This window comes from Trachemys scripta, chromosome 6 (genome assembly GCF_013100865.1).
Source record: "Trachemys scripta elegans isolate TJP31775 chromosome 6, CAS_Tse_1.0, whole genome shotgun sequence".
NCBI classification, from domain to species: Eukaryota; Metazoa; Chordata; order Testudines; family Emydidae; genus Trachemys; species Trachemys scripta.
Genome location: NC_048303.1, coordinates 73,933,850 through 73,955,219, shown reverse-complemented (window position 1 = coordinate 73,955,219; position 21,370 = coordinate 73,933,850). Strand labels below are relative to the sequence as shown.

Below are 21,370 nucleotides of genomic sequence, written 5' to 3'. Positions count from 1 at the left end.
ACACTGAAAGAAGCATTTTAAAATAATTTGGATGCCCACGCAAATAAGGGTAATACATAATTTCACTGCTTTCACACTAAAATGTCTTTCTTCATTAGCAGCTTGCTTCATTAAACAAAAATATCTTTGCCACTATCTTGTTCCTGCTACAAATATACAACATTGGAATTGGTGTATGTAGAATTCACTAATGAATAATTATATAAAGGGGATAAAGCAACTGAAAACATCTAATGACTACTGTGATCATGTCATCCATTATGAATTGTGTTTTTGCAATGTAAGGCCATGGCTGAATAGACATGTTTCCTGTTCCTTCATGAAGTCTCAAGAGATCCAGAGCCCTTCTGAAAAGAAAGCAGCACTGGTTTCCACATTATTTATTTATAGATAATCAGAGGATCAAGAAAGCACAGTAGGTAGATGTCAGGCATGAGGATTAAAAATTTCAGCTCATACCCAGGAAGGCAGGTTACTACTTTGATGAAGATCACCTGGAGCAATGAGAGCATGAGGTTCACATTTTAATGCGTCATTTCTATTAAACTGAATGCCAACACTAATGTCCATACAGCAGATGCCATTGCAGTAAGTTCTCCATTCTGTATTTCACTAATGTTTTACTAATGTTTACAACAAAAAAAACCCACACCCTTCTGAAGTTTTTTTAAACTTCTGTTGTTACAGCATCTAAAATGGTTAAGCTAAAATGAAAGATTAAGGGGGAAAAAATCCATATTTCCAAGTTTGTTTACTTTTTGCATTTGGCAGTTTCCCTGGTTTTAGTCACGGATCTTACATACAGCAACAGAGGAGACAAAAACATTTTTTAAAGATAAATATAAAGCTAGGGCCATTGACAAAGGGACTCAGAGGCACATACAGTACTACTTTTAACTGACATTTTCACTACTTTTATCTAAGTTTTTGAAACTGACTAGATTTAAAGTTAATGACATCCCTTTATATTATTTAACTATTGAGGAAGCATGACCTTAGCAACCTCTTTGCCCATCTTAGCAAAGCCTTTAGCTGAAGGTCTTTTATGTAGCTAGATAAAATTGGGTAATCTGAAACAAATGTAAATAAGTCAGCAAGTCTGAAGGCAAATAAAAACTGTTCCCATGAGAGAGAATTGAAGATGGGAGGAAGGGGTGTCTAGACAACATCCCTAACTCAATGAACTTTAGACAAGACAATCTTCCTTCCAAGATTAGGGAAACCTGACTTTGAAGCCCTGATTTCTAAAGGCAACATCCTTTTTTCATTGGTGCAATTTTCTGTCAGCAAAATTTACCACTTTGTCTGCCTGTGCACGCAAATCTTACAATTAAGCCTGCTAAGTATCTGATTATGACTGTACTTGGCCACCTAAGTGACAAGGTTTGTAACTCCAAAAAGGGATGCCCAACTGAAAATTGGACCCTAGTGCTCTAACTTGAGTCACTCTACTTCAAGGTTCCAGGAGAAATCTACTAACCAAGGACTATGGGTAAATCTCATCTATGGGCACAAAAGAATCTCAAAAATGGTGGATCAAATTATAGAAATTAAAGAGGAAAAAATCAAACTCATTCATCTAAGAGAACTTGAAGGGTAAGTAACAGATGCATGCACTCACTCAGGGAACTTGTTCTAAGTCTCTCAAGAACTTGTACTTGGGGCAGGTGAGGTTTAATTTCCCTGGCTTCATACCATCTGTAGGGAGCATGATGTAGGTGACTAAGAAATACAGGTTCCCATCTTGAGGTGGGACCCTATGTCAAATAATGTGATATTTACAATGAATGACAAAAAGGCCAGCAGTTTTTAAATATCTGATAGTTAAAAAAATAGAAATTAAAAGGGTCTACATATTCCAAATCTAAAAATTATTTAAGACCTAGGCACTGGACATCTAGGAAGCAGGAAAGTTTAGCCAATGGAACACAATCACCTTTACTACCCTTACTCTCAACTCTCTGACCATGACCAATCAAAGATAATAATTTCTATTATTTTATTGCAGATGGAGCAGGATAGGTTCCTCACAGGTATTGTAGGCAGAGCTGGTAATGCCATCTATAGTTAAGGTTACTCAATACTTCCCTTTTTAAGACCCTGTTTTTAGTTGCTTATAATGTGGCTAAACTTTAATAGTCTAAATTTCCCATGCTGAAAATTCTGCCTCCGGCTCAATTTTCTGAAATTTCAGCTAAAATGGTTCTTACAACCATTTTGTTGAGATGCTCCAACATCTCCATGCTCTGGAGCAAAATCTTGACAATCATAAGCAGGTGTAGATGGGCTGTCTTTGTGTCAGGGAGGTGCCTTTTGTAGTCCCATTGAAAAACTGTCCACATTTGGCCAAGTTATAACTAGGGCCCTACCAAATTCTGGTCCATTTTGGTTAATTTCACAGTCAGAGGAATTTAAAAATTGTAAATTTCATGATTTCAGATATTTAAATCTGAAATTTCATGGTGTTGATGCAAAGAACAACAGTTATAGAAAGGTTGGTAACCATTTTTTTTTCTTCAAGTGCTTGCTCATGTCCATTCCAATGTAGGTGACTCTCAAGCAGTTGTGCAGGTGCAGGGTTCGGAGTTTATTGACATGCTGATTGTAACATCATTCAGCCAAATCCAGCATCATCTTTAGCCTGATGGGTGATGGTGTCGTAAGACGCGAAAGTGTGAACTGACGACCATGTTGCCGCTCTACAAATGTCCTGGATAGGAACTTGTGCCATGAATGCTGCTGAAGATGCTTTGGCCCTTGTGCCATCAGGGCAGGGACCCTCGCCAGGTCGTAGGATGTGCGGATACAGGAAATGATCCATGATGAAATTCTCTGGGCTGAGAGTAGAAGACCTTTCATCCTGTCTGCAATGGCCACATATAGTTGAGTAGATTTCTGAAATGACTTAGTCCTTTCTATGTAGGAGCCTCCATTCCTTTCTATTGGCATGCAGTTTCAGATAGATGACCAGTAAGAAGATATCCTGCCTACTATGGAATTGAAAGATCACCTTTGGAAGGAAAGCTGGACGAGGACGCAATTGGACCTTGCCCTTGAAGAACACTGTGTATGGTGGTTCTGAAGTCAGGATCCGATCTCCGAGGCCCTTCTTGCAGAAGTAATGGCCACCAGGAAGGTCATCTTCTAGGACAAGTAGGTCAGAGAAAACATTGCCAGCAGCTCAAATGGGGGTCCTGTCAGTCTTGACAATACCAGGTTGAGATCCCAGGGAGGGATTGATTGCCGTACCTCGGGGCACAATCTCTCAGTGCCCTTAAGAAAATGACTACAGATAGTGTTTGAGAACATGAAATGACCATTCACCCACGGTGAAAAGCTGAGCTTTTGGCCAGATAGACCCTAATAGATGACACGGTTTGCCCTTGTTGTTTCAGGGACAGTAAGTAGTTTAGAATGAATGGTACTATTGATTGCATAGGTGAGAAATCCTTCTGCATAGACCAGATTGAGAACCTTTTCCACTTTGGCAGGTTAGTAGCTCTAGTGGACTGTTTTCTGCTCCCTAGAAATACCTTGTGAACTGGCCCTGAGCATACTAGCTCTGCAGGGTTCAGCCATGGAGCTTCTAGGTCGTAAAGTGAAGGGACTCAAGGTTTGGGTGATGCAGGCAGCTGTGGTCCTGAGAGATCAGGTCTGGAAATAGAGGTAGATGGATTGGTGTTTCCCCCGAGAGATCTAGGGGCATGATGAACCAATGCTGGAGGGGCTAGGCAGGGGCTATCGAGATGACTCGCACTCTGTCCCTTCTGATCCTCAGCAAAACCTTGTGTATGAGAGGAATGGGAGGAAACATATAGAAGAGGTGACCCATCCAAGGGAGGAGGAAGGTGTCTGCAAGAGATCCAGGGCTGTGACCCAGGAGGAAGCAGAATTGGAGATACTTCCTCTTGTGCTTCATCACAAACAGATCTATCTGGGGAGTTCCCCACTTCTGGAAAATGGCTTTCACGACATCCTGACAAATGGACCACTTGTGGTGGTTGGAGAAGAATCTGCTGAGGTGATCCTCTAACTCGTTCTGTGATCCTGGCAAATAGGCAGCCTTGATGTGGATTGAGTGGGCTATGCAGAATTCCCACAGGCAATGTGCTTCCTGGCACAGGTGAAGAGGAGTGCGCTCCTCCTTGCCTGTTGATATAAAACATTGCTGTTCTGTTGTCTGTGAGAACTGACACATACTTGCTTGCCAGCCACATGGGGAAAGTCAGGCAAACCACTCTGAGCTCCCTGATATTGATGTGTAGCAAGGAATCTTCTGGAGACCAGAGGCCCTGAGTTCTAAGGGACCCCAAGTGAGCCACCCTCCCATCATTGAAGCATCAGTGACGAGAGACACTGATAGCTGGGGTCTTGAGAATGGGACTCTTGCACACACCACCAGCGGGTCTAGCCACCATAGAAGGAGGCACTCACCGATGGAGGGACTGTGATGACTATGTCAAAATGGTGTCGGGTTGGTAAGTATACGGACACCAATCATGCCTGGAGAGGTCTGAGTCGAAGTCTCGCATGCTGCACCACATAGGTGCATGAGGCCACATGACTCAGAAGCTTCAAGCAATTCCTCGCTGTGGTGATGGTCTGGTTTCTGAGGCTCACTATAAGCATCACTATTGTTTGGAACCGTGCTTCTGGGAGGATGGCTCTGGCTTGAATTGAGTCAAGGATTGCCCCGATGAACTCTATCCTTTGAACCAGGTAGAAATTAGACTTCTGCACATTTATCAGCAGACCTAAGTTCTGGAATGTTGACCTTATTAACTTTACACCACACTCCACCTGGACATTGGTCTAACTTCTGTCCAGCCAGTTGTTGAGATAAGGGTAGACCTGAACCCCCTGTCTTCTCAGGAAGGCTGAGACAACTGCCATGCACTTCATGAATATCCGAGGGGCCACTGACAGGCCAAATGGGAGAACTGCAAATTGGTAATGCACATGGTTCATGGTGAACCTGAGGAACCTTCTGTGTCCCTGAAAGATTGAGATATGGAAATAAATACCCTTAAAATTGAGGACAGCATACCAGTTCCCTAGATCCAGGGAGGGGGATGATGGCTGCCAAAGAGACCATGCAGAACTTCAGCTTCTTCATAAATCTGTTGAGCTTTTTCAGGTCCAGAATCGGTCTGAGACGGTGTTTGGCTTTTAGAATTAGAAAATAACGGGAATAGAACCCCCAGTCCCATAACTCCAGTGGAACCTCCTCCATGGCTCCCTGAAGAGGGATGGAGAGGACGGGGGAGAACAAATGAACCGAAGGGTGTATCCCACGATCATGCATAGCACCCTGCGATCTGAGGTAATAAGGACCCCTACCCAATAGAAATGGGATAAATGGTCCACAAAGGCAAGGCAAGTTGGATTGAAGTTCTGTCCTGGTACATCATTCCCAAGTGTCCCATCAAAAGGCCTACTTAGACCCCATAGGGTCAAGGGGTGGGGGGCAGATGCAGATGAGGATTGGGGTGAGGATCTTCTCCTAAAGCTCATGCTCCTTCTCCTGGTAGTCTAGCTGGACAGGTGGTAGGAAGAATCAAGCAGCCTGCTGAAGCTTATAATGTTTCCATGAGGGTGCTGGTGTATAAAGTCCTAGGGACTTCAGGGTGGCCCTCAAGTCCTTTAGGCTGTGCAGCTTTGAGTCTGTTTGCTCAGAAAATAGGAAGGTCCTGCAAGGTCTGTGAACCTCAAGTAGTAGGCCTGAGGATTGAAGCCAAGAGGTTCTATGCATTGCCACTGCTGAGGCCATGGATCAGGCTGCAGAGTCTGTCGCATCCAAGGCTGCTTTCAGGGACACCTTAGCCACTGATTTGCCTTCTTCCATGAGAGCTCCAAATTCTCATCTGGACTCCTCTGGTAGCAACTCCTTAAATTTCAGCGCAGTGCCCCAGGAATTAAAATCATACCTGCTCAAGAGCACCTGCTGATTCATGATCCTGAGCTGGAGGCCTTTCTACCTAAGAGGTCTAATTTTCTGGTGTCCTTGGCCTTGGGGGTTGGCCCCTGCCACTCCCTCTCATTGGCTGCTGAAACAAAGAACCCAGTGGTGGGCGTGTGTAAAGGAATTTGTAACCCTTAGCCGGGACAAAGTATTTCTTTTCCATTTTCTTTGCTGTTGGCTGAAGGGACACTGGGATCTGCCACAATGCCTTGATGGGGTTCATAATAGTATCATTTAAGGGCAATGCTACTCTTGAAGGGCCTGTTGCCGTTAGAATGTCTACCAGGTCATGGGAGGACTCCCTTATCTCCTCTACCTGGATCCACAGGTTTTGAGCCACTCTCTTGAGGAGTTCCCGATGTGTCTTGTAATCATCCTGGGAGGGTGCTACATCTGCTCCCGTGACAGCCTCATCCAGAGAAGAAGAGGAGGACTCATGTACCAGGAGAGGGCACTTCTTCACCCTCGGCACTGGACAGGTCTCATGATGCCGGGTCTTGATATTTGGCACCAACCTTGATACTGGAACCTAGATCTTGCCTTAAGTGGAGTGGTGCTATGGATTCCAATACCATGGAGTATGACCTTCTAGACTGTGACCCCTGCATCAGTGGGAAAGCCCTAGGGTTCCAGAAAGGCCACTGTACTGGCATCTGCCACTGGCCAGGGATCACGCTGTGGGTGACACGCTTGGGCTGTATATTGCCAACTGGAGTGATGGTAACATCTCCTGCCTCTGGAATATGACTCTTCCCCTTTGAAGGTACCTAGGGCTTCAGTGCCATGGAGGTCCTTCCTGCCAGTGCCACATTTGTCAAGCTCCCTGATGGCTGGAGATGATGGTACCGGTAGAGAGAGTAAATCTCTGGCTGCAGCAAATGCATCTGGCATCAATTGTACCACCAGGGCACTGGAACTCCAGTGGCTCTCCTGTGGTGAAGAGTCCATCAGTGTCGGATTCAAAGGTACCCGTGCCAGGGCTAGTCAACAGAGTTGCACGGGTTGTTGAAGCCACAGAGTGGCCCACTGATGGTCACACTCTATTAGCATCTCTCTGCTCCACCGAACTCAGGGTTGGTGATCAACCTCTATCAGTCTTTTTCTGCCTTTTTCTCAGCACTGGTGATGGAGAGTGGAGCTGAGGTTTTTCTTTGGTGCTGTGGATGTCAGATGGTGCCAAGACTCTCGAGAAGCAGAAGCAGCATATTTTCTTGGTGCCGGTGATGAGGGACAGCGCTGAGTATCTCGAAGAGTAGTCAGGGCGCTCCTTACTGAAGCTGACGTGCTCAGTGCAGAGTCTGAGTGATCTGGATCCAAAGGAGATCATAGTGCTGCCTCCAAGAGGATAAATTTTAGCTTTAAATCTTAGATTGTCTCTATTCTTTTTGGTACAGGACCTGAAGTCTTTACAGATCTTACAGCGCATTTGAGCTCCCTCAGGCACTTAAGGCAGCTGGAATGGGAGTCACTCATAGGCATAGGCTTGTGGCACAAGGCTTAAACCCCACAGAGAGAGGCATGCCCTTGTACCAGGCAGGGACTAACCCCCTTGAGCGGGGTTCTGCTAACACTGGTCTACAATTTTTGAGAAGTCGTCTGCTTCAGAGATAAAATGTGCTATTTATTATGTATTTTGATGTGCTGAATTCAAATATGACAATTAAAACAACTGATTGGCTACTGTTGCTAAGATATTTAAGTTATTACATTTTATGTCTATGTATATTGTGTAGATAGTAGAGTTTTAATCATAAATTGTAAACCTAGGTCTTTTCATGTGTTTATGGTTGCTTTACATGATAATATTTCACCTGTCCTGTTTATGTAACACTTTAAAAATCAGCAAAAGGGTTATATAAATAAAATTTATTATGAAACAAAAGGCAAAAAACTATTATGTACATAGTTTAGTCCTATTCAGTGTCTACTCGGCGCTTCTTGTCTTGTCTCTTGTATTCATTAAATGGAGCATCTCTTGTCACTGTCCAGCAATAGTCTGCAAGCATTGATGGGCTCCGTTTGCCCTGATGGCGTTTCTCCATTGTTGCAATGTCCTGGTGAAAATCGCTTGCCATGCTCGTCGCTCACTGCTCTGCAGTTCGGTGGAAAAAAATCTAGACGAGAGTGCAAAAAATGCATCTTTAGTGACATGTTGCAACCAAGGCTTTTGTATGCCTTGAGGAGGTTTTCCACCAACAACCTGTAGTTGTCTGCCTTGTTGTTTCCGAGAAAATTTATTGCCACTAACTGGAAGGCTTTCCATGCCGTCTTTTCCTTGCCACGCAGTGCATGGTCAAATGCATCATCTCGAAGAAGTTCACGAATCTGAGGACCAACAAAGACACCTTCCTTTATCTTCATTTAACCTTGGAAATTTTCCACGGAGGTACTTGAAAGCTGCTTGTGTTTTGTCAATGGCCTTGACAAAGTTCTTCATCAGACCCAGCTTGATGTGTAAGGGTAGTAACAAAATCTTCCTTGATTCAACAAGTGGTGGATGCTGAACACTTTTCCTCCCAGGCTCCAATGACTGTCGGCGTGGCCAATCTTTCTTGATGTAGTGGGAATCTCTTGAACGACTATCCCATTCGCAGAGAAAACAGCAGTACTTTGTGTATCCAGTCTGCAGACCAAGCAAGAGAGCAACAACCTTCAAATCGCCACAAAGCTGCCACTGATGTTGGTCATAGTTTATGCACCTCAAAAGTTGTTTCATGTTGTCATGGGTTTCCTTAATATGGACTGCATGACCAACTGAAATTGATGGCAAAACATTGCCATTATGCAGTAAAACAGCTTTAAGACTCGTCTTCGATGAATCAATGAACAGTCTCCACTCATCTGGATCGTGAACGATGTTGAGGGCTGCCATCACACCATCGATGTTGTTGCAGGCTACAAGATCACCTTCCATGAAGAAGAATGGGACAAGATCCTTTTGACGGTCACGGAACATGGAAACCCTAACATCACCTGCCAGGAGATTCCACTGCTGTAGTCTGGAGCCCAACAGCTCTGCTTTACTCTTGGGTAGTTCCAAATCCCTGACAAGGTCATTCAGTTCACCTTGTGTTATGAGGTGTGGTTCAGAGGAGGAGGATGGGAGAAAATGTGGGTCCTGTGACATTGATGGTTCAGGACCAGAAGTTTCATACTCTTCCTCGTCTGACTCAAGTGAGAATGATTCTAGTGCATCAGGAACCGGCAGTCCTTCTCCGTGGGGTACTGAGCGTATAGTTGATGGAATGTTTGGATAATGCACAGTCCACTTTTTATTCTTTGACACACCTTTCCCAACTGGAGGCACCATGCAGAAGTAACAATTGCTGGTATGATCTGTTGGCTCTCTCCAAATCATTGGCACTGCAAAAGGCATAGATTTCCTTTTCCTGTTCAACCACTGGCGAAGATTTGTTGTACAAGTGTTGCAGCATATGTGTGGGGCCCATCTCTTGTCCTGATCTCCAATTTTGCAGCCAAAATAAAGGTGATAGGCTCTCTTAACCATAGTGGTTATACTGCGCTTTTGTGATGCAAAAGTCACTTCACCACAAACATAGCAGAAGTTATCTGCACTGTTCACACAAGTACGAGGCATCTCTGCTCACTTTGGCTAAACAGAAATGTGTCCCTTTGCAAAATCAAACACTGACAAATAAGAGAGCACGACACTGTATGATTTCTAGAGCTGATATAGGGCAATTTGTTCAGCAGAGTGATGTAAGCTTTGTTATGATTGCATCATCCATGACTTCTAGGAATAACATGATGCAATTCATATCATGTATGACACAATACCAGCTTCAGATTGCATCATTCATTGTTTTGCCTAAAAAGCAAGTACTGTCCAAACCCAGTCATAGATTTATTCATAGATCCAGTCAAAGATGTATTTTAGTCATTTCTGGTTTAAATTGAGATCCCTTCCCTTTATAACTCACTTATCCTCCACCATTCCCAAGTCAAGGGTCGTATATACTGACCCAATAACACATCTTGAAAACTAGAGCCAATCAACAATTTTAAGCATCATTTTCGTTCTCAGTGACCCAGAATTAGTAAAGTTTGACTACATTTATTTCAGAAGCATTTCGGCTGTAGAGCAGTGTAATCTATTTATCTAAAAACTGAAACTTAACTACTAAGAACAAGATAACTATATATAATGAAGTTTGAAAAAAGTCCACTGAGGGAGTACTTGCAGAACACAAGGACAAGGTAGTTCCAGAGACTGTCATGGGTGGTAAGAAGGAACTGAGGGGACTGTGGGTCAGTAGGACCCTTTATACTGGCGATATGAGTGAGCAACTACAGGGGGCACCAGAGCTGACCCGACGGATACCCCTGCGGGAAAACTTTCCGACTGTGATGCTCAGGGTAAGCACACACCTACATTGGAATGGACATGAACAAGCACTCAAAAAAGAATGGAAGTTGTTGTCTGTGGGATCCCTGCCTCATTTGTTACAGAAGTGGGAAGATGTGTAGTAAATCAGATAGGGGACAGCAGGAAGAGAAAGGATGGTCTCATGGTTTTATTCAATGTAGGTTCTTATGCCATGCTTAATCACCAACAGCGTATTAAACAATGCAACTAACATCTATCACGTTTGTTATTGCCATCCTTTCCACAGGGGAGACGTATAAATATATATTATATAGGCACACTGCTATATGGCTATGTTAGAGAAGCTAAGGTCTATGAAATGCATCCTGCACATACAGCAGAAGGCAGTGAGATTTGTGATGGTCCTTAGTTCCTGGGGGAGTTCATTCCCATCTTAGGCTGGCCCCCCAAAAAGCTTTACATTTATTGTATACCTATTGCTGAGGAGATATAGTACAGCATTCTGTACCCATTAGCATTTCATAAACCCTGAAGACATGCATAACTGAGGCCACGTTATCATTTGCCAGAATGAGAGTCTCCGAGCCAACTGGAGGTGATAGAAAGTGTTTCACAGATGCTACTATGTAGGAGCTTAGAGTCAGCGAGGAAACAAGGAGCACTCTATGGACTGAGCTAATTGTGGGTGTGTATCTTCAAGCAGAGGAGACTTCCCTGTGCCTGCAAACTCTTCAAAATGCTTTCCTCTGCCCACCAGCACAAACTGTCTTGCTTGTGTTCAGCTTCAAACAGTTATCCTTTATCCATGAACTGATCTCTTCTAAGCACTGGACCTTTTTTGTAGTAGTAGTAGCATGATCAAGAGGAGAGGCAGACTTATGTGTCATCTACATACTGCTGGTGCTTGAGGCCATGTTGTCTGACCAGTTCATCTAGTAGCTCATGCAGATGTTGAATACAGGAAATTGATCATTGTGGGACTCCACAAGCAAGGGGTCTAGTAACAGAGGTGCAGTTTCCCATTATTACTCATAGGGTGCATCCCTCAAGGAAGAACTCAAACAATTTTAGTGCATTATCCTTGCTCATTCTACTTTTCTTAGGGAGACAGCAACATCTCATGATCAACAGTGTTGAACGCTGCAGAGAGGGCCAGGAGGATAAGAATGAATGTCTGCCCTCTATCCATTGACAGCAGCAGATCATCTATCAGTGCCAGTAAAGCAGTTTCAATTCCACATCCTAGCCTAAATCAACACTGTGCCCCATCTAGGGTGCTTCAATTAGATGAGCTTGAGGTTGGCCTTTGGCTAACCTTTTCTATGCGCTTGCTCAAGAATGGAAGGTTTGACACTGAGTGATAGTTGTCTAGAACCGATGTATTCAGGGAGGGTTTCTTCAGTGTTGGTTGAGCTATACTGCGTGTTTGAGTGAGGAAAGGAAGGTATCTTTCATGGATGAGGCATTGGCTATTTCAGTCAGGAGTGCAAACAGTTGCTCGTGAAAGAAGGTCATAAGCCAGGAAGGGTATGGGTAGAACTCACAAATTTTGAGGGGAAAGTTTTTTTAGGGTAGCCAGAACTTCTTGATGAGTGAATGTACAAAACGCTGTGAATGCAGGCATGCTACTGGTTAGTGGGTGCAGGTGGGATGGATCCAGGTTGTTTAGGAAGCCTTCCTAAATATGCATAGCCTGTCTAGGAAAGTAGGATTGCTCTTTGCAGCTCTTGATGCTTTATTCTGATGCAAGCTGTAGATACTTAGTTTTGAGGAAGCAGTTTCCCACCCTGGATAGCACATTGGGGCAGGATTTGGCAGCTTCAATGAAGGCTGATAGAAAGGTCTCTCTGTCTATAATACAGTCTCAACTAGTTCCTCCAAGCTTATGCTATTTCATCCTGTCTGTATCATTCTTTATTTTCCACCATTGGTGCTGGAATTTCTGCCCCTCTGGCACAGGGTGTCAGAAAACCAAGGAGATTTGTGGGCAGTGGGGAGGAAGGGGCTGTTTGCTGGCCAACTTGTTGATGGTTGAGGCATATAATTCATCAGATCCTCAAATCCTCAATCTGTGGGTGGAATATTGCAGTCATTTAGCAGGCATTGGAATTTGATGGAGTTTCTGAATCTTCCTGGTAGAATCACGACCCTGAATCTTGTTGCCTGGGAGCTGGAAGAGCTTTGACCATTGCCTTAATGAGGTGATGATGTGTCCAAGACAGTAGAACATCTCCCTGGAGAATTCGATTCTATCCTTGCCTCTGTCACACGGTTCCTATGGGATGCTAGGCAAGTCATTTAAATCAAACTTTTCACAGTTGTAACTCACTGTTCCTCACTTTCTGGGAGTCCAACTTCAGACTCTTGGGCTGAGCACCTACAGCCATAACTGAAATCACTGGGAACTGTGCTTTGAACATATTAAGTGCTATAAAACTGTAACTACTCTGAAAAAAATTGGGCCCTACATCTCTCAAATTGGGCACCAAAAATTAGAGGATAAGAACATAAGAATGGCCATACTGGGTTAGACCAAAGGTCCATCAAGCCCAGTATCCTGTCCTCTGACAGTGGTCAATGGCAGGTGCCCCAAAGGGAATGAACAGACAGGTTATCATCAAGTGATCCATGCCCTGTCACCCCATCCCAGCTTCTGGCAAACAGAGGCTAGGGACACCATTCTTTCCCATCCTGGCCAATAGCCATTGATGGACCTATCTTCCATGAATATATCTAAGCTCCTTTTTGAACCCTGTTATAGTATTGGCCTTCACAACACCCTCTGGCAACAGAGGTTGACAGTGCGTTGCGGGAAAAAATATGTTTGTTTTAAACCTGCTACCTATTAATTTCATTTGGTGGCCCCTTGTTCTTCTATTATGAGAAGGAGTAAATAACACTTCCTTAATTACTTTCTCTATATCACTCATGATTTTATAGACTTCTATCATATTCCCCCTTAGTCGCCTCTTTTCCAAGCTGAAAAGTCCCAGTCTTATTAATCTCTTCTCATATGGAAGCCGTTCTATACCCCTAATAATTTTTGTTACCCTTTTCTGAACCTTTTCCAATTCCAATATATCTTTTTTGAGACAGGGCAACCACATCTGCACGCAGTATTCAAGGTGTGGGCATACCATGGATTTATATAGAGGCAATATATTATTTTCTGTCTTATCTATCCCTTTCTTGATGATTCCCAACATTCTGTTTGCTTTTTTGACAGCCACTGCACACTGAGTGGATGATTTCAGAGAACTATCCACAATGACTCCAAGATCTCTTTCTTGAGTGGTAGGATGCTTCTCACAATTAACACCTCTGTGCCTCAGTTCCCCCTGTGTAAAATCACCCCACTGGGGCATTGTGAAAATAAATTCATAGGTGTTCGTGAAGCACTCAGTTGCTATTATGATGAACATCACAGAAATCCCCAGAATGAAGTTTGCAATTCTGTATTCAGAGCAGGATTTGAAGTGTGCAGTAAGTAAGGCCTAAGGCCACCCACAGAATCATGAGGGGAAAGCAAAATATGGAATAGTTGCTCCCTCAATATAGTCCATATTGTGCACTGAATGAGGCAGGGTTCCTGTGTGGAAAAATATGATAATGGAATTAAAGACTATCATAATGAATATGCACACACGGAGCTGAAGTTAAGTTGTACATGCAACTTCAATTCTGGAATTTCCTGACTTTTGAGTGTTTGGGGCTTTTTTTTTTTTTTTTTCCCAAGTAAACTGAAAAAATAAATTCCATCACTTGGAATCATACTGACCTCCATGTGGGTCTTTCCCATAGATGGACTTTTTAGATCCGCAGTATAGATTTCTACTACATGAACTAGTGGATTAACTGGTACTAGCAGATTTACGTTCTGTATTTACATGCCAGATATGCTAAACATTTGTATGCCCCTCCATGCTTCGGCCACCATTCCAGAGGACAAGCTTTCATGCTAATGAGCCTCATTAAAAATAATTTATTAATTAAATTTGTGACTGAACTCTTTGGGGGAGAACTGTATGTCTCCTGCTCTGTTTTACCCACATTCTGCCATATATTTCACGTTATAGCAGTCTTGGATGATGACCAGCACATATTGTTTGTTTTAAGAACACTCACAGCAGATTTGGCAAAATGCAAAGGTACCAATGTGAGATTTCTAAAAATAGCTACAGCACTCGACCCAAGAATCTGAAGTACCTTCCAAAATCTGAGAGGGATGGAGCTGTGCAGCATGCTTTCAGAAAACTTAAAAGAGCAAAACACAGATCTGGAGACTACAGAACCTGAACCACCAAAAAAGAAAATCAACTTTCTGCTGGTGGCAGCTGACTCAGGCTGGGTCTACACTACCCGCCTGAATCGGCGGGTAGAAATCGACCTCTCGGGGATCAATTTATGGGACGCGACAATCGATCCCCTAATCGACGCTCTTACTCCACCAGCGGAGGTGGGAGTAAGCGCCGTCGACGGGAAGCAGCAGAGGTCGATTTTGCCACCGTCCCTACAGCGGGGTAAGTCGGCTGCGATACATCGAATTCAGCTACGCTATTCGCGTAGCTGAATTTGCGTATCTTAAATCGACTCCCCCCTGTAGTGTAGATGTAGCCTCAGATGATGAAAATGAACATGCGTCAGTCTGCTCGTAGGATCGTTATCAAGCAGAACCCATCATCAGCCTGGACACGTCTTGTGGAATGGTGGTTGAAGCATGAAGGGACATATGAATCTTTAGGGCATTTGGCATGTAAATATCTTGTGATGCTGGCTACAACAGTGCCATGCGAACGCCTGTTCTCATTTTCAGGTAATATTGTAAACAAGAAGTGGGCAACATTATCTCCTGCAAATGTAAATAAACTTGTTTATCTGAGCGATTGGCTGAACAAGAAATAGGACTGATTGGACTTGTAGGGTCTAAAGTTTTACACTGTTTTATTTTTGAATGCAGGGTTTTTTTGTACATAATTCTACATTTGTAAGTTAAATTTTCATGAGAAAGAGTTGCACTACAGTACTTGCAATAGGGGAATTGAAAAATACTATTTCTTTTGTTTTTTTACAGTGCAAATATTAGTAATAAAAATAAATATAAAATGAGCACTGTACACTTTGTATTCTGTGTTATAATTAAAAACAATATATTTGAAAATGTAGAAAACATCCACAAATATTTAAATAAATGATATTCTATTATTGCTTAACAGCGCGATTAATCACAATTATTTTTTTTAATAGTTTGACAGCCCTAATTAAAATTCAAGTCCTTGCTCGACAGCATACAGATGCTGAAGTGTCTCGATGAAACGGTTAAGTTTTTTTTTCAGTCGGGGCAACATAGGCAAACCAATGTATTTTTCCCCCTTATCTCATATTTGGAAACTGCGGAGCTATTTTTCTTAAATGTTTAAAATTTTTAAAAAATTTCACCCGAGACAAGCACCTCGCATGAAAAATGTCAGCCTGAACAGTTAAAGTTTGGAGAAGTTATAAGCAACTGAAATCATGATATTATATAGGAAAGTGTTAGGCAATCAACTCCACAAGAATATTTTTCTTAAAATTATATGCTAGACACTGTGGCAAATACCCTATTGCAACCATGGTCAGCTCCCAAAGAATGAATACCACATCACCAAGCATATTCCTATCAGGCTTATGTACTTCCATCCATTTGCTGTCAAATGCATCATCAGGCTGCCATTTTTAGTGACTTTCTTTTACAAGAGCAATGGTTTGGGAGTCCAAATAGATTGATTATAACTGCTTGGGAGGCCCCAGACTAATGACTTCCACCATTATAAACCAACACTGTCGGAAAGGGGGGAAAAGACAAGTTAAAAAAAAAACTACCTTTATTTTTTTTTTCCTTCTTCAGTTACATAATTTTAAACAGGGATTTAATTTTTCTGACATTCAGAAAATGTTGACTTCATTAGTTTAGAAGGGAAAAAGCATACAAACGCAAAACATTGTTGCTTAACCTGAACATACCTGCTTTAATTATTATTGACCAGTGTGTGTTGCCAGAAGGAAATGTTCCTCGGCATTAAAACAGAGCACTTAAAAATATTGCTAAAAAGCAAAATGTCTGGATACTGGTCTTTGCAGCAAATAAACAGATTTTATATTTTTTTTATATTTAAGTCCATAATTGGATTAATATACACATCTTGTGTGTAAGGAGTTCAAATCATATAAACACTGTACAGGCCAAACACCCCTTGAGAATTAAACTAAACTGTAGGATAAGAAATACAATACTGCATGTATTTACAAATATTATGGAGTGACAAATTTGGTCAAATACTGCAAAGACAGACAGGATTTCACATTAGAATGGTCAAGTCAACCTACTTCTTCAGCTCAAATCAAAATAAAGAACATTATGTAACTGTCCATAAGTTTAAGACAATCAGTAATACAAACAGATTGAGTGGAAACTGTTGACCCAGTTATACAGTATATACTTTTGTAGGCCAAGTTCAGGTTTTTAAAACAAAAATTTAACAAGATCATTAACAGCAACAGTGACAATGACCAGATTACACATTTTTGTGTTCATGTGAGCACATCATTCATCAAAACAATGCACTGCAGTTTTGGCAGGTAAGAAAAAATAAATTATAAAATACAACTAAAATCCCTGTAAATGCAATAATGAATTCAAAGGTGTGCACTTATCTAGTTTAATACACATTTTGAATGTTACCACAAAACAGATTAAAAAATAAATAAGTATGCCAGAAGGCATATGTTGACAGAAAAAAAAAATTACAAGTTAGCTCTTGGAGGCTTTTTAAAAAATTGTGAGAATTAATCTGAGTTTTGGTCAACAAGTCTGTCTAGCCACTTCCGTCCTTTTATTCCATCTCTCCAAGTACTTGCAGCTAAATATGACAAAAGCACACCTCTGTCATTATGGCTTTAAAAGAAGCAGACTTGAAAAAATGGAATGGGCTGCCTTTTCTACAGAACAGCTGGTTTATAGATATTGCAGGCACTTCAAAGGACTGTGGGGGAAAGTACCTGATCCATCCTTTCCCTAATATCTTACATCAGTTGCAATATTACACAGAAAGTTAAGAAGGTTCCAGAAAACTACAGCGAAGTTTTAGGTACTACAGTCTAGTACACAGAGAAGGCAGTATAAGTTCAACCCATTTCCATTGCCCTTTTTTTTTTTTTTTTTTTTAATTAAATCAATGAGTAAAATAATTTACCAACAAGATCTAACAGTTACATGGCACATCCAAATTTTCAGTTTAAGGAGGATGTTGCCATTCAGCAGTAGCCTTCATGGGAACTGTAGGCTTTAATTCCCATTCCACTTTAAGCAGATTCACATTTATTTCCTCTTAGTGTATTTTATAACTCTTAAATATCTTCTCTCTTTTGAAAGTATTTCATCTTCCTGTCTAATGTAACCAGAAGCACAACTTACATTATACAAACATTTGTATTTTTGTACAAGCATTGTTGCCATTTCTACTATACTGCAACTCCATTAGAGGCACAACAAAAGCACATTTTCAAACCCAGATTCTACTGATGATATCTTTTTGTTCATTAGCAACTACAGCATAGACCATTGCCATCAGCAGAATCCATCTAGCTTCTTCCTCAGTATCTCCAGGTAGTGACTGTACCATATCATGGAGAGGATTTAATGCTAATACAATACAATTTGGGACTGCAGTACCATCAGTAATACTGAACAATCAACGCAGATGTCACAGACAATAAGAAATCTTAAGGTAAGACTTTTTATTATTTTTAAATGCTTGGGCAACTATATTTTTCTTCTTCATTATCCACTTGAAAAGACTGCTTTCAACATGCTGTTATAGAACTCATCAAAAACCAGATTTATGACATATCTGATCTTCAGCTAAGACACTGCTAATTGCTTTCTAGGACAGAAGAAATGCTTTTGAAGTTTAGTTTTGCTGAAGATAGAGCAGTGTTCATTTGTACCATTTCACTGGTCCATTTACTGATGGTCAAAGAAGCACTCATGTTTCATAAAACTTTAAAGCTTCCAGAAGAGATGGATGAAAAACAAAATACAAATGAAGGACAACCAAATCAAAGCACGGAGGCATGACATTTTTGTTTAAGATGGAGTCTTTGAAAATAATTTGTGGTCACTACAGAAATGATTTTTTTTGTTTTAATCACAAGACAGCAGATGAACAAGAAAGTAATTCCCCATGTTCTGCCTGCTTCCAGAGTCATTTGTGGCGTTGAATAGTTTTCCTTTTCCTTCGCTTGAAAAAACAACAGCACCTGCAAGTGTGATAGGAAATACGACATTTAACAAAAAAATGAAAGCACAAAAATAAATCATATCTAATGCCATACTTGTTTAATTTAAAATATGCAGTTAAAACGTCATAAAGTTATAAACCACTGCAAGGTACATACGAACCTCCATTGAGGGTGACTGATACATTACTGAAGCCAAAATTACAGCAGAATTATTTCTAACTCTTTTCACACTTTCTTTGGAGACAGTCAAGTAAGTTACATAATAGACAAGAGAGTTACTAATAAAAGTGACTATTATAGTTTCAGGCCAAGACAGAACAGTCGTAATGTTTCAGAGTTATAATAAAGCATTATGTATTGAGGATGAAAGGTGTATTTTTGGAAATAAAATTGTTTTGATCTCCTGTGTATTACTTTTCATTAAGTGCTAGTATGACAAACAGGAATGTAAATGTATTTTAAATATTTACATACTGAACCACTACACTAACATTCACTAATATTGCTGTTGCTGCCCAACATAATTTTAAAGGCACCCTTTAAGCACTTAGAGCTTGGGAAAGGACTTTTTTTTTTTTAAATGTCTCAAAACAATGTTTAACAATAACTTTAAAATTCACGTTCTGATTCAGTGCTGTGAAGAAACATCATAAATGAAGAGTACAGGGGTATGAGAAGAGCAAACAAATACAGATGAACAAAAAAAATGACGGAAAATAAAAAGCTAAAAAAGGAGTGACCGAAGACGCAGAAGAAAGAAAAACAAAAGAAAGGAGATAAGTTCTTTTAAAAATCAAAGACTAAACAAGAGAAAAAATACTGGGAGAAGACAACAAAAAAGAGGACTGAAGGAACAGACAGACGGAAGAAACTACACTTGGGGCATTTCCTTGCTATGTTAACATAACCCTTGGCTACACTTGCATGTTATACTGCAATAAAGCCTGTAAGGGCTTGTCTTCACGACCCGCCTGGATCGGTGGGTAGAAATCGATCTCTCGGGGATCGAATTATCGCGTCTTGTTGGGACGCGACAATCGATCCCCGAATTGACGCACGTACTCCACCAGCCCAGGTAGAAGCAAGCGCCGTTGACGGGGGAGCCGCGGCGGTCGATTTGCCACCGTCCTCACAGCGGAGTAAGTCGGATCGGATATGACGAATTCAGCTACGCTATTCGCGTAGCTGAATTTGCGTATCTTAAATCGATTCCCCCCCACACACACACCCAGTATAGACCTAGCCTAAGAGCACTCTACCTTACTCCCCGTCCACACTGGCAAGGCACGTAGAGCGCCCTGACTCCCTGGCTGGAGTGCTCCTGGTACTCCACCTCCCCAAGAGGATTAAAAGCTGTTGTGTACTGAGTGAGACACTTCAGTGCCAGTATAAATGAGAAGTAACGTTACAATGCTCTAATTGAGCTCCGGAAACGTCCCATAATCCCCTTAACTGAAGTGGCCTCTCTTGTCTTTGTTGTGAACTCGGGACGCGGAAGTGCCCTTTCAAAGCTCCATTTCGGAGCGCCGGCTGCTTATCTGGTCTGAGAAAAAAAACGAACAGCTAATGTTTGCTTTGAGTGAGTGACAGAGAGGCGGAGGAGGGTCTGAACTTACAAGACAGCGTGCTGACACACTCTCAGCACCCCAAAACACACTCTCTCTCCCCCCAAACTCCCTGTCACACTCCACCCCACCACCCCCCATTTGAAAAGCATGTTGCAGCCACTTGAACGCTGGGATAGCTCCCCATAATGCACTGCTCCTAATGCAGCTGCAAGTGCTGCAAATGTGGCCACACCAGTGCACTTTAAGCTCTCAGTGTGGACAGACTAGAGCGCTTTCCCTAGTGCATTCTCCGAAGGCTGGTTTAACTTAAAGCGCTCTACAGCTGCAAGTGTAGCCAAGCCCATAAAGGAATTTAGCCCTCTTTCTAAAACCCCAAGATAAAAGCTGCTTTGACTTTCTGAAGATCTGCTCTAAGGTTAAAATGAACAATGAAGAAAATATCCACACGATCTTTTTTATTTATTATAATTTCAGAAGTGAATGGGCAAACTTTATTTTAGAATATGGGATAGCTTGCCCAGGACAGGTTTGATGATTTGTTGGTAGTGCTCTGTACTACTGTGCTGCACACTAAGTAAGGATTGCTATCCACAGCGTCTCCTTCTCGAGGTGAGAAGTGCTGTGGAAGTGACATATTCTACAGCTACTGCACTTAAGAGGATTGGTGTGCTTTCAGTATCTCAGCAGTCCTTCAGCTCATCAAGCATCAGCATTAGTTATGTTCTAAAAGGAATCCTGCCTGCTTGGTTGAGGATGTGGATTTTGAAAGGGAGAAAAATTAAGGGTCATTAGTGTTCCAAGAGAGATGAGGAATCCATCTATAGTGAGAGAAGAGTGGGAGAGTCACTTTCTCAAAATATTATCCAAGGGCACTCTGTAGCTCAATTACGAACAGAACTAGGAGACAGACTCAACCAAAGCTGGTCAGAGTTACATGACTTTCAGTAGAAAAAAACATTAGTTATTGATAATGAGGAAACCCACAATTAGAAGACCAAAAAGAATCTATATAGATTAAAGAATTCTTTTCAAGATATAGGTACCAGCAATATAATGTTATTTACATAGTCCTTATGAAAAAATAGAACATGGCAGATCTTGAAGAATAACAAATAAATGCACCTAAAATCTGTTCATAAATCCTTAGATTTTTTGGTCATCCATGTACGAATGGCCAAGCTATGACCACTACAGTTTGTGCTTAGGTTCTGAACC

General features: G+C 41.7%; 1 protein-coding gene across 3 annotated transcripts in view; it reads right to left on the bottom strand.

The window, feature by feature from the left end:
• Positions 1 to 16,156: 16,156 nt before the first annotated feature.
• The window catches only part of CSNK1G3 (casein kinase 1 gamma 3), a 130,111-nt gene continuing 124,897 nt past the window's right edge, over positions 16,157 to 21,370 (bottom strand). For all 3 annotated transcript variants that reach the window (XM_034773103.1, XM_034773102.1, XM_034773104.1), the window contains one exon: positions 16,157 to 18,605. In XM_034773103.1, the coding sequence (XP_034628994.1) occupies positions 18,551 to 18,605 (55 nt within the window). In that variant the 3' untranslated portion in view covers positions 16,157 to 18,550. The remainder of the gene's footprint in view (positions 18,606 to 21,370) is intronic.